At 46.9% G+C, this 14509-nt stretch overlaps 1 protein-coding gene across 5 annotated transcripts in view; it reads left to right on the forward strand.

Moving 5' to 3' along the window:
• LOC146822422 (NACHT, LRR and PYD domains-containing protein 3-like) overlaps positions 1–14509 on the forward strand; it is a 785736-nt gene that overhangs the window by 231697 nt on the left and 539530 nt on the right. For all 5 annotated transcript variants that reach the window (XM_085613508.1, XM_085613507.1, XM_085613510.1 and 2 more), the window contains one exon: positions 1432–3124. In XM_085613508.1, coding sequence (XP_085469634.1) covers positions 1432–3124 — 1693 coding nt within the window. The remainder of the gene's footprint in view (positions 1–1431; positions 3125–14509) is intronic.

A 14509-nucleotide genomic window follows, 5' to 3' on the forward strand; every position in this document is an offset into this window, starting at 1 on the left:
TTGTGTTTCATACGTGTCGGTCGCGGAAACCTTTATTGCTTCAGGTCCCTGTTTTCTGTGCGTGTCGGTCATGGGGCTTGGGCTCCGTGCGAGTCGGTCTGGGTTTACACGCATTGCATCGTACTGCGCGGATCGGACATCACGGGTACTTGTTGGTCGGGTTCATTCCTGGTCTGTGTCGGTCATTGTGAATCGCGCCGGTTTTCTGGGCGAATCACTGTTTTCCCTACGGCTCGGTCGTACGGCTTGTATTCCATACGTGCAATGCCGACTCTGCGAGCGAGCGTGGACTTTGATGCGATTTGCCACGATGAATTTCAGGCGCATATGTGTCTTTTCATGTACTAAATTTAAGTCATATTAGACTCCTCATCTCTCTAAAAAAAGGCACAAATAGCTTTGCTCGAATATCTACAAATTTTCTGGATTTTCGTCAAAACTCGAAATTTGGATCCGATCTTCCACATAGGATATCTGTTGACTTACCGTATACTTGGATGCTACAGTTACATCGATGTTTACACTGATTTTCGAGGGTGAACCATTTTAAACTCTCATAGCCCTGAAGATGGTCTAACTGACGACAGCCCAAAGACCGAAACGTCCTCAATTGCACTTATTTTCTGTACAGTGTTACCAAAGGCTATATTCATCTTTATTAACCTGTTGGTTTGCCTTATTCTGACTTGAAAAAAGTGTACACAATTGTTACTGTGAAGTACAGAAAAGGCTGTATTTCTTTACATTTTCCTGTTCCATTGTGTGTTTAACGATCTATTACCCTTTATCATCGTTTTTCCATTCCGATAAAAAAATTTTTTTTAATATATACCCGTATTTTTTGACATTTTGTTGACAAATTCTGATATAATCTGATGTTTGTGCATGAACAATTCAAACTATTCATAAAGAAATTAATTTGCAAGCAAAATATAGGAGCTTGCGTTAAGTAAAAAGCAAGAATCAGTCCAAATTAATTATATAAACAAATCCCTTGTAGGCACATCTACCTGTTCATATTTCTCCAATCAAAGCTCAAGTGATGCCCCTGTTTATGTTTACTGTGCCCATCACATCCTGACCTGCTGATGTTCCCAGAAGCCTCCTCATGATTGCCGGCCTTGGAGCTCTGTCTCATTGGGCACAAAAGGATGAGAATGCACTCCCTCCTACTCTGCACCACTTGTGGAACTGACCCAATAGGGGATAATTTGAAACCTGGATTGTTAGACTCTGCCCCAGGATGATTCTGCCTGTTATTTTCTGTCTGCTTTGTCTTTGCTAGTGCCAGGAGTTCCTTTGGGGCAGCAGTTTGTTCTTTGCAAATTTCTAAACACAAAGATACTGAAATATCCTTCTGCAAGTTGCTTTGGTTATGTTTGTGATTTTGAATTTCTTTCCATGAGATATTTACCATGTTCTGAATCTCAGATTACAGGGACAGATACATGAAGCATATTGTAGAGCGATACAGACGGATAGGAGACAGGAATGCACGGTTGGGTGAGACAGTCTCACTGCAGAAAAGGTACACAAAGCTGCTGATTGTCCGGAAGCATCACTGCGAGGTGGAGCGTCAGCATGAGATCATGTCCTATGGAAAGATGCACACTGACATAATGGACGATCTGGCCCACAAGCATTATATTGGTTTAGATGCTCTCTTCGACTCCATGGAGGATGGGCACAGACCCAGGACCATAGTGCTGCAGGGGCCAGCGGGCATCGGGAAGACCATGACAGCCCAAAAAATCATGCTGGACTGGGCTCTAGGAGAGCTCTACCAGGGACTGTTTGATTACGTCTTCTATCTCAGCTGCAGAGAAATCAATGAAGTCAAAAGCCACAAAAGTGTAATTGATGTGGTTGCAGCCGGCTGCCCAGACAGGACGATACCAGTGAGCGCGCTGCTGTCTGATCCCAACAAGATACTGTTCATCCTTGATGGCTTTGATGAGCTGAAGTTCTCTCTCGACTTGAAGGAGGACCAGCACTGCAGTGATCCGTCTCAGAAGAATCCTGTGGAAGTCACCCTGAGTAACCTGTTGAGAAGAAATATCCTGTCATGGTGCACCATCATCATCACCACACGCCTGACTGCTCTGGAACGGCTCAGGCAGTGCATCAAGGTCGAGGTTCACCTTTGTGCTGAGATAATAGGATTTACAGAACAAGACAGAAAGTCATACTTCAATGGTTTCTTTGGCAATGATGAACATGCATCCCGAGCCCTTGCCGTGGTGAAAGATAATTACACCCTGTACACCATGTGCTTCCTCCCAATCGTCTGCTGGATCGTGTGCACTGTCATAAAGCAGCAGATGGAGAGAGGCCAGGACATTACGAATTCTTCAAAGACCACAACATCGGTCTATTTGTTCTTCTTGTCCACTTTGTTGAGGGACCACAGTGATGCTTCCATAGAGATCAGGCAAAGAAGCCTGAAGAAGCTGTGCTCCCTGGCACTCAATGGCATCTTTGATAAGAAAATCCTCTTCAATGAGGAGGACCTTCAGCAGTTCGACCTCGAAGTGTCAGACATCCAGTCACTGTTTCTCAATCAGACCATCTTCCAGCAAGACATTGACGTCTACTCAGCCTACAGTTTCATCCACCTCAGCTTTCAGGAGTTTTTTGCAGCCATGTTCTACATCTTTGACTTAGATGACGGCTCACCAAATCCTCAGAGAGATGTAAAGCATTTATTGGGGGAATATGATGAGGATACAAGTGGCCAATTAATGCTAACTGTGAAATTCTTATGTGGCCTGATCAATAAGGACCAATTGCGCCATGTGGAGAAAGTCCTAGGGTTTAAAATATCTCACAGCGCCAGAGCTGACCTGGTAGCCTGGCTTCAGGAGCCAAAAGTGAAAAGCCTGCTATGGGACGTTTTCCACTGCTTGCATGAGACTCAAGATGAACAGATTATTTCCAGGGCCATGGATAATATTCAGAACATTCATATACAGAAGACTGACTGTCAGATGGTCAACTTGAAAGCGCTTTCATTCTGCTTAAAGCATTGTCAAGGAGACAAGACTCTCGACATGTCACATGTACGCTTCGGACCAAAATTTCAGGAAATCATGAGGCCTGGGATGATAAATTGCTCTACTCTCAGGTATGTGCCTCTGTATGTTAACCATAAATGTTTTATATTTAGGTGTGTGGCTCTGTGTGGTAAATGTTCCATCTATGTAGTATTTGTGTAACCCACTCCTAGCCAAAGGCAGTGGGGCGCGGTACAGAGTCAAAGACAGAGATACAATCAACATGTGATTGGAAAGGTAGCTGGTTTCTTGTTATGTCATCATGATGTAATGTGCTTTACAGAGGTTTAAATAGTTGATCATGATATGAGTTTATGTGCTCTTTATTGAGGTTTGTGCCTCTCTGTGTTAAACCTCAGACTCTACATACGGGTTTGTGCCTCTCTGTGTTAAACCTCAGACTCTACATACGGGTTTGTGCCTCTCTGTGTTAAACCTCAGACTCTACATACGGGTTTGTGCCTCTCTGTGTTAAACCTCAGACTCTACATACGGGTTTGTGCCTCTCTGTGTTAAACCTCAGACTCTACATACGGGTTTGTGCCTCTCTGTGTTAAACCTTCAGACTCTACATTCAGGTTTGTGCCTCTTTGTGTTAAACCTACAGACTCTACTTTCAGGTTTGTGCCTCTCTGTGTTAAACCTTCAGACTCTACTTTCAGGTTTGTGCCACTTTGTGTTAGTCCTACAGACTCTACATTCAGGTTTGTGCCTCTTTGTGTTAGTCCTACAGACTCTACATTCAGGTTTGTGCCTCTTTGTGTTAGTCCTACAGACTCTACATTCAGGTTTGTGCCTCTTGGTGTTAATCCTACAGACTCTACATTCAGGTGTGTGCCTGTTAGAAGGTGGTTCTGACCATCTGACCCTCCTGGATTTTTTGCTTTTTGAACACCTGAAATTTGCACTTTTACTGTGGGAGAGCCTCGTAATTTAAAATGGACTACATGAGGTTTCCACTGGTGTCTGCCTTGTGAGATAAGGCTGCTGAGATGCAGCCAGGGTAAAGGGGCCAAGACTGGTTACATGTGAGCACGTGTGCACCCGTTTAAAGGCTGTGTGGGGTAGATTCCTGTTGTGTGCAGCCCAGGAGCTGTGTAGAGATAGAATGGATTAGACGGGACTATGCAGATGTGGGTGGTAACCTGGAATAGGCCTTATAATGTGGGGAGACACATTCAAGGGATAGTCATTGTGCTTTACTGGTTCACTGTAGGAACACTCCATTATACTCCTATGGAGAAGGAGACCACATGGCGTAGTTTCAGTTCCCTTGGACCTACAAACTCCAGACTCGCACAAAAGTACACTGTAAGTTGTGTGACAAGAACCATTCTGAAAGTAAGTCCAAAGGCATATCTGCATTTCTTATGGGTCATCCAAAAATGTCATATTCATCTGACTCAGCTCAGAACCAGAGCCCCAGGCTGGTGTGACCCTGCCAGGCTGGATTAATTATCTTCCTTCCGAAGCTGTAGCATCAGAGGCCTAGCCCTTCACTGCAAGCATTCCAAGGGAGGAGAGGCCCAGAAAGAGAGCCAGGTGAAAGTCTGGTGCAGGGAGCCAGTGAAGCCAACTCCTTGCCGAGCTTGCCCTTTTGGAGGCCAGGAGGGTGGCCAAAAGTGCTCCAGATTTCTAGGGCTGGCCACCAGGAGTTAAGAGACCAGGACCGGCAAAATAGTTCCACCGGAAGGAAGGTGACCTTTGACCTTTACCGGACAGACGACGAAGCATTTCGGGCTCTGCCACCGGTCTCCAATGTGCCCGGAGTGGGTCATGTCCCGGGGGCTGCCCCCAGAAGAAATAAAAGTCAGGGAGTGCCGTTGCAACCCTGTGAAGGTGCCTACGAGACCCAGAAGCCCATTCCTGGACCCTGCCATATTAAAGTTGTGGAGCGACGTCGCGCCCCCGTGAAAATGCCCAAAGGGCCCAGGACTCCATCCCTGGGCCCGACAATGGAAACATCGGGGAGCGCCATCGTGCCCCCCGTGAAGAGGTCCAAGGGGAGCTGGACCCTATGCCTGGGCCCGCCAAGAAATCCAGCACGGCTCTCCCTGGAGCAGCGGGGGAGCCACTGTTCTGCTGTGCACGCTTTTGAGGGAGTGCCTCATAATGCCCTACAGTGCATGGCTCAGGCTGGAAGGAAAATTACTCATCTTCGGCTTGTGGTGACCCCAGGAAGATGGGGTTACCACCATTGTGATGCAAAGGTGCCGGGGGTAGCCGACTCCCATCCCCCCCCGCACAGAATGGGAAAGACCCCAGCCTAAGTTTCTGGTGACTTAGAGAAGATAACCCCTCAAGGGTTTGTCCATGTTTTTAAAGACTGTCTGAGGCTGGAACCTTTGTTCTGCAGCCTGCAGGAAGCTTGCTTTTAAAGGGCAAGCTTGATGACTGTTTGGAGACACCCTCTGGGGGTGGAAGGGTGTAAATGCTCAGAGGTGCATTTACACAAATTTGGTCATTTTGAGACTAGAGGTCACATGCAAGTTGTGGTTTTAAATGGTAGTTGGTAATAAATTGCCAGCATCCTTACCAGGGTGCCTGGTTATAATTGCAAAGCCATGTGATTATAAATGTGATGCCTTTTAGTATCTTTAATTGAATTGTGTTGTACATGTTACCAGATATGATAAGTACCCCTCATTTCAAGCCATGCTTGGACATGTATTCCTGCTACTGCGTTAGACTACAGACTCTTCATTCAGGTTTGCATCTATTTGTGTTAAACCTACAGACTCTATGACAGCAACTGGAGGGTCTGGAGGCTAAGAGTGGCAGAACCTCCTGCACAGCGCCGGGAGAGAGAGCTGGGGAGAGAGTGCCTTCTTCCACCCCCCCAGTCGTGACGCTGCCAGCAGAGATCTTGCTGCAGAGGTGCACGCGGCACAGAGACGCCCGGGGAGGGCCTGCGGTCCTGAGGCCCTATCCAGCGGCTAGTGACTGTCTAGAGAAGAGAGGTGAGGAGACCGAGGTGTCATCACGACGTGGCAGGGGAGTACTTGGCTCCCACGGGGCTGCATTCATCCTGTGGTAGTGGCGGGTGCATGTAAAAGTACATGAGAGAGTGCAGCAGAAGCCACCCTAAGGGGCTCTGCAACACTGTAGAGCAGAGACATTTTCCCTCTCCTGGAACTTGGTATTCCAAGGGTTGCACCATCTGTTGAAGCATTAGTCTGCGACACAGTTCACCCCGTGTAGTAACATGGAGCCATGCACCCCCTGGTCTGATGAGTGCTACAGTAGCAATGCACAAGGGAACCTGCTCTGGGGCTACCGGATACCAGTCTGGGCATTAGTGCGAATTGATTGAGCAGCCATGCCGCCCACTAGGATGCAGGTGGCTCTGGGCGATCTCTCCAGACTATGAACACCCCCCCACTCCTAGATATTAAAGTAGTGCCTACCTATCCTGAATAGAGTGAGTGTGGGAACCCCCTCATAGGGGGTAGTGAATGAGACTGAATTTAGTACCCCGTAGGGCCTGTGGGGAAAGGCCGTACCGAGATGGGGAGCACTCCAACTGCTGAAGAGGCTGTGCTCTTGGGACTCGATTGTGCCGTGGCCAGCCCTCCATCCTGGTGTGGGACCACCAGAGGCATTGGAAGGTGCTGGCATCTTATCACCTGAAAGAAGGCCAGATATAAAGAAATAATGCCTCCCTGACAGGGCAAAATGGACAGATATGTCAAGGTAGTAGCACACACGGTGGAGGTGGCTTCACCGTGGAACCCAATAATGCTGCTCTTCTACAGGCTATCCAGTCTTCAAGGAAGGCCCCAGAGAGCGAGATGGGAGAGGTGCTCTCTGGGGTGTCTCGCTTGCGCCAGTACCGCTGAAATGTGACGAAGAGGGTCCCCTCAACGGAGACTAGGATATCCGAACTGGAGGACACAGTGCAGACCCTAAAAAAGGATATGGCAGAAGCCTGGGCCATGAACAGGGAGGTGGTGTGGCAGCTCGAAGATGCTAAAAATAGGGCTCAACGTAAACGCCTTAGGTTCGTGGGATTTCCCAAGGGGGTCAAGGGCACAGAAATGCCATGATTCCTGGATGCTTTGTTACGAAGTATTCTGCCACAAGACAAACTCTGTCCCAGCTTTGTAATTCAAAGGGCCTACCATGCACTGGGGAGTAGACCGCCACTGAGGGTGTCACTAAGGCCAGCCATAACCTGTTTCTTTAATTTTCAGGACAGAGATACGATTCTTACAGAGGTGCATAAAATGGGAGAGGTATGCACATTTGACACAGTGACATTTAAACCGCGATTCCTGCAAATACAATACATGTTACTCTTCCCAGCCAAGCTGAAGGTTCCGTACCAAGGAAAATCTCTCTTTTTCTAGAGTCCTGAGGAAGCATGGGAATGGCTGGAATAGAAGCCACGGCTGAAGGGGAGTGAACAACAGAATCCGGACAGGGGTGTACTGCCGGCCCACGCGATGCGCCATGGATCGGGCGGAGAGGACGCTGCTCCTGACAGCAAGTTGACACCACCCTCTGGAGGCGGCGAGACCCGAAGTAAGCCTAGAGGGGCTCATCAGGCTTGGACAGTGAAGATGTAGCGGCCTTCAAAAAAGCAGGTCGGCGGACCAAGAGAGAACGGGGACGATAACGGAACTGAATCTAAGACTCCCCACCCACTGGTGGTTGCCATACCACATTTGGAGAAAGAACATTATGTGCCCCCTTCTGACGCTACTGACAGCGGTCATTTAGTCAAGGGTGTAACAAGAGAATCCAGGGCCCTGATGCATGACAGAGCCACGCCCTGTCAAGGAAAGCGTAGCGGCAACGGACTGATTCATTGTTTTGCTTTGTTTGCATCTCTGGGCCACTGCTAGCAGGGGTGGTTGGCCCTGATTGTGTGAGTGGGTGTTTGGGATTCTAACCACTGGCTCGGAGGGCAACAGGCCTCTCAGATCCCCTGAAGAATATTTTTTGGAGTGTTATGGGGGTCTGCCGTCTCAGTTGTCTTTGGGGGTAAGGAGGGGGGATTAAGGGCTCATTGTTGCTAGGATTCAGGAAAAGTTAGATCGAGACACTATAGCGCAGATGCAGCAGTTCACTAAATACCCCAACAGAGGTGGTATGTGCCACGCAGCCCGCCAATTCATGGGTAAGGGCACTGTCCCATTCCTTTGACCTGCTCCCGATGGATACATCACAAGTGGACATTAAGGCCCTTTCTGTTCTATCATGGAACGTGAATGGGCTAGGTGACAGGATTAAAAGGGGTCTGTAACCCAATGTATCAAATGTCAGAATCCAGATGTGATACTTTTATAGGAAACCCATCTGCAAGGCACCCAGTGTAAATTCTTGGGGAGAGGGGCTTACGCCACAGTCATAGCTGCCAAGGTTTCAGATTGCTTATGTGTGACATTTTCATAATTTCAGTGTAATTATGAGTGACATTCAAGTACTATGAGTGACACTTTCTCGCGAGCAAAGTAAATCAATAAAGACGTTAAAATGGCCTCTGCCCTTGCCCCTCTCACACATACACTCCTCCGTGTCAGACCTTGCAAGGCTCCAACTTTTACCTGCATCAGACTTGAAATGTGCTTTCAGTCACATATGGGACATTGGAGCAGTAGAATACAAAAGTCGCTATCCACCACTGCACCAAAAAAGACAAAATTTAGAGATTGTATTAATCAATCGAACATTTAATGAGATTAATGTAAAAGAATGTTTTTCTAATTTAGTTTGCTTAATTTGCCAGGTCAGCTCTTCACCACTTGAGCTGTGTGTTCTTTGGCCAGGCTGGGAAGGAGGGACAAGGGCTGCAGAAGCATGCAGGAATTGAAAGACGTGTGTGAGCCAAGGTCGGACTGGCCTATCGGGCAATTAGGCAGTGCCCGAAGACCTGGTCTGCCAGGTCTGTTTGTGGCCCTGTTTTTTGGTCTGCTGTGCCAGTTTTTACTGTTGATTTGCCCATCATAATTAAAACAAACATAGCAATGCTCAAATTAATTATGTTTTCTATTCCTTGCAAAACACTTGTACAACGTATCTGATTGAAACCTGGTACAATTTGCAAGCATGGGTCTGTTCACTTAGTGGGGCACATTTATTTTGGTAAGTTAACTATACACCAAGCCCATGGCTAGAAATTCCATCTTGAGATATGACAGTTTCCACCCCAAATCAACTCGAGAAGCTTTACCCTTCGGGCAATTTCTTAGGTTGAGACGGAATTGCTCTACAACCGAGAATTTCAAGAAACATGCTGACTCTCTGTCCAAAAACCTTCGGGACAGGCGATATCCTTCTCGTCTGGTCCGTCAATCCTATAAACGGGCCTCTAACAACAACCGTGAGGCATTACTAGAACCCAGCGTACCAAAACCAGCACTTAAAAAACTCACCTGCGTTAACACCTTCAGTACACAGTCCAGTCAAATCCAAAAAATCATACGGAAACACTGTTGTATTTTAAACGTGGGTTCTGTTCAACTCCCCCCTCCTCTGTTTTCATTTAAGAGAAGTGCAAACCTACGTGACACTTTAGTACACACATGCCCCAAGAATACTACAACAGTCCCAACCAACACGCTGTGGAATTTGCCTCCGGTACAAGGACACTTTGCGTGTGGCAGCTGTGCAGTGTGTCCACAGACCTCGCATACCATTGAGATTGACCTCGGTATAGGCAAACCCTGGCGACAAACCAAGCACACAAATTGCAACAGCGAGAAGGTGATCTACCTCATCACATGTCCCTGTTAGAAGAGATATGTGGGCATGACGACCAGGAAGGTCAAGCTCAGAATAATGGAGCATTAAAGCACCATTAGGTGCAAAAAGCAATCGACTCGCTTGACTAATCATTTTGTTGAACTTAGTCATAAACCCGACGAGATTCATTGGACAATACTCGAACAACCCTTTATTCCATCACATGTCACTGACATCTCAACTTTTCTTTTCAAAATAGAACAGCGGTGGGTGTACAAGATACACAGTGATACAGAGGGTTTGAATGATGCCATTCCCTGGACTTCCCTCCGTTGACAGTTACAATGATAACTATTGTTGAGTAGTCCATTCAGTTTGGAGGTTAGCGTTTTCATATCTGGTAGCATAGATAGTGTTTGGCTCTATAATATGATTTGGCTTGTGTGGTGATTCTTGTATTTCTGATCCCCTCCAATCATTCAAGTGCGTCCAGGTGTGTTCGGGTTGCTTTAATGTGACAACAAGATTCTCCATACTGATATTCATAAGAAGGGTGAACGCCGCTCCTCTGTTTGATTCTATGCCTTGTTGGGGTCTTCTCACGGGACACTATGGTCCGTGTTTCAACTTGTACATTGATTTCTGCCAGCCTTACGTATTTCCATTTTTTAGGTGACGCTACACTTTGCATCCGGCCAGGTGTCGGATGTTGTTCCAATGTCCTCAAATGATATTACACATTTCTTTGAGAGGTGTGCCTAAATTCAAGCAGGTCGTGCTTTATACCCTTTACTTATTGCACCCACTTTGAACACGCTCCGGTGTATTTTGGTGCAGTTACATCAACGGGGGCTCTCTCCACTGTGGTTCTTTAGGAGTCTCTTTAACAGTTGTGCCCTGAGTAGCATAATGGTCACCGCAGCGCGATACCCACACCGTAGCGATTTTTAGACTACATTTCCCAGGAGACGCGTACTATAGTGAGAGTTCCAGGTCCACGTGATCTAGTGACACTCCGGTCACGTGAACAGTTTCCTCCCACCACCACGCCTCTTCCTCCAGCTTCCAGCTTGTTTACTGGCAATATTAAGAAGCGGAACACCGGGCTCTAGCACCGTTCGGTGCAACCAGGAAGACAGCCCGGGGTAGCGACGGCCAGGTAGGACATGAAATATCTACACTTCTAGCTACTAGATTGTTCCTAGCCTGTTACATTATCGTCTAGCACTTACGAACACGTTACCAAATTGGTATGTTTAATTTTGCGTGTTTGAAGTTGCTGTTGAGACATACACCGATGCCTTACTCAGGGGTTAGCCCTTCTCTAGTCGAGCATTTACCGACTTGCCCTATCCTTATGTAATACTCAGACGGGTTTACGGATAATCAGTGCTGTATATCCACGTTCTATGTATTATATAGAAATAGATTGATTTAAACTATACTCACACCATCTTAGGTGATAGCCCACATTCAGGCGTTGCGCCATTTTATTCCTCACGGTTAATGAGACAGCACTCGTTTATCACACTGAAATGGTGTGGACTCTGATGTTGGGCCTTAACCATTTATATCCCATGGTGCTTGTAAGTCTAGCACACAGCGCATCCAGTTTTAACATTTGTGTTGAAGGATTCTTAGACACACATGGCACTTAGTCAAGGTTTTGTTGTTTGTTGTTTGTCATAGGATCTCAGTATTACCAACGAGGTCTTTTTTCTTTATTAGTCTGTTTTGTTTATTCCATTAGAGCGCTGCCTCACGCCCTGAGTTGTTGCCAGGAGTGGAGGTATTTATCCCCGATTTAAGACGGGTAAGTAGGTCTGTTGTTATGTTATGTTATGTTATGTTATGGTGTTTTGTAAAGCGCGCGATTACCAAGTAGGTGTCCTGGCGCTGTCCACAAATCCTGAAATTTTAAGCTGGCGTAGTTATTAAAACAACCAAGTTTTTAGAGCTTTCCTAAACTGGAGAAGATTCTCCATAAGTCTCAAATGGGGAGGTAGTTTGTTCCAGAGCTTGGCAGCCCCATAGGAGAACCTGCGTCCTCCCCAACGGACTTTTTTTATGGTAGGAATGGAGACGAGTCCGGCCTCTGCCGAACGAAGGTGCCGGGCAGGGACATACCTGGTAAGATGCTTAGTCAGGTAACCTGTGCCTTCACCCTTCAAGGCTTTGAACACCAAACACAAGGATTTAAATTGAACTCTCTTGTGAATAGGCAACCAATGCAAATCATGGATAGCCTTGGAAATCGGGGAGAACTTTGGAATACCCGTAAGTAATCTGGCCGCCGCATTTTGTAATAATTGCAGTCTATGCATCAGATTCTCCTGAATATTCAGATAAAGGCTGTTGCAATAGTCGAGTCTGGAGGACACAAGAGCAGTGACCACCGTTTGTCGACTTTCAGGAGGAAGAAAAAACAGGATCTTTCTCAACATTCTTAGGATAAAGCCTGTTTTAGAAGCTACTGCCTTAATCTGTAGTGACATAGTGAGTTTGTCATCCAGCACCATCCCGAGGTTTTTTACATTACTTACTGGGCTGGGACAGGCTCCTAGTTCCTGAGGCCACCAGGTAGGAGTCCAAAAGCTGGGATTATTTCCAAACAGCATTACCTCAGTTTTCGTAGAGTTTAGCCTGAGGCAGTTGCTGGCCATCCACCGGGCCACCTCCCGCATGCAGGCCTGGAAATTGACATCCATTCCCACATCACTTCCGGGGTATAGAGACACGACGATCTGTGTGTCATCGGCGTATGACGTGACACTAAACCCAAAAGATCTAATGATGGGGGCAAGGGATGCAACGTAAACGTTAAAAAGTGTCGGGCTCAGTGAGGACCCTTGTGGTACCCCACAAGGCAGGGAGAAAGGGCGGGAAGTAAAGTTTCCCAATGCCACTGTTTGACTCCGCTCTGAGAGAAAGGAGTTCAGCAATTTCCATGCTTTTTGGCGAACACCTCCTTTCCTCAGCCGGTCCATCAACAATCCGTGATGGACCGTATCGAACGCGGCGGATAGGTCCAGCAGGATCAAGGCTGCTCTGCCGCCTTGATCAACTGCTAACCTGATCTGATCTGTTGCCGCGATCAAAGCGGATTCGGTGCTGTGACCCTCCCTAAACCCATGCTGGGATGCATCCAGCAAGGATGATGACTTTATAAATGCTGTAAGCTGTGTGTTCATTGCTTTTTCCACAAGTTTCGCCGGGAGGGGAAGCCGGGAAATAGGACGAAAATTGTTAGGGTCCGTCGCGTCTAGACTCGGCTTCTTCAGGAGGGGGAGAATGGAAGCCATCTTCCAGATGTTAGGAAAGATTGCTTCTTGGAACATCCCATTAAAAATGGGCGTGAGAAGTTTGGCTATTGGCCCCGGTGCTAGTTTCGTAATCTTTAGAGGACAGGGGTCAAGAGGGGAACCTGAATTAGCTTTAGTGAGCAAATCCACGGTATTTTGTATTGTAAGCGGAGCAAATTCCTCCAGGGTGATTGATGACGTGTCCCCTTCAGTAAGTCTTTCCTCTGCCTTCTCCTCCCACCTGATTGAGTTGCTAAGGCTAGTAAAGATATTATTAACCTTGGTGGAGAAAAACGAAGCAATGCTTTCGCAGAGCTCTGTGCTAGCCGAGATGGAGGTTGGTACAGGAGAGGATAATTTTGTGATAGTGGCAAACAGCTCCTTAGAGCAATTCTTAGCTGCCGAAATCTGGGACGCAAAATACTTCTGTTTTGCTTTGCGCAGCATGCCTTTATAGGTTGCTAGGCTGGTCAAATATTCCTTTTTTTCTGTAATAGAATAATTCTTCCTCCAATTACGCTCCAATCTCTTACAGATACATTTTTGTACTTTGAGGTCGGTTGAATACCAGGGGGCTGAAGGTACGCTCCTTTTGAGAAGCACTAGTTTAGGAGGAGCTAGGTCAGCACATGCCTGCGTTAGTAAATTGGTATAGGCCAATGCCGCCTCGTTCGCGTTCCCAGCAATGGGTGTAGGGATGTTAGTCAGAGCATTGGCGATGTCGTCTGCATGCACCCTATTCCAGGCTCTAATTTCTTTCTTACCAGTTAAATACCGATCACTGTCTATGTGCGGTGTAAGGTTAAGATTAAAACGAACTCCCGCATGGTCTGACCAGGCCAGGGGTAGCAGTGCAATAAAGGATAACTCCGGGGTATTAGAAAAAACCCCATCTAAGGTATGTCCCGCTGTGTGTGAGGGGCCAGTTACATGCTGTACTAACTCCGCTGTTTCCATGATATTAAGAAGGCGGGCTGTATCAGGCTCATCTGACTGTTCGAGATAGAAATTGAAATCCCCTAGTATGGTTTGAGAATTTCCCAAAAATGCGTTTTCTACAAGGGTTCCAAGCGAGGAGAAAAATATATGTTTGGGCCCAGGGGGTCTGTAAACAAGTGTTCCTTTAAAGGAAAAATGACTAGTGAGTCTAATGTTAAATGCGAGAGCTTCGCAAGATGGGAGAGAGATTGCGTTGAAGGTTCCAGAGTAGGAGCTGTGATAAATAATGGCCAAGCCTCCGCCCCTCTTATTTGGGCGGTTAAGTACTTCGCAAAAGAAACCTGATGGAGTGGCTTTAACTAGATCCGGACCGGATGCTTCGTCCATCCAGGTTTCAGTAATAAACGCAATTTTTATATCCAGATCCATCAACAAGTTAGCACATTCAGTGCTGTGCTTTACAAGGGATCTTGCGTTTATCAGAATGCAGGCAACAGATTTCCCAGCTTTGCACAAAGTGTTTACTGA

The sequence above is a fragment of the Triturus cristatus genome, chromosome 6, assembly GCF_964204655.1.
Source record: "Triturus cristatus chromosome 6, aTriCri1.1, whole genome shotgun sequence".
Classification (NCBI taxonomy): domain Eukaryota; kingdom Metazoa; phylum Chordata; class Amphibia; order Caudata; family Salamandridae; genus Triturus; species Triturus cristatus.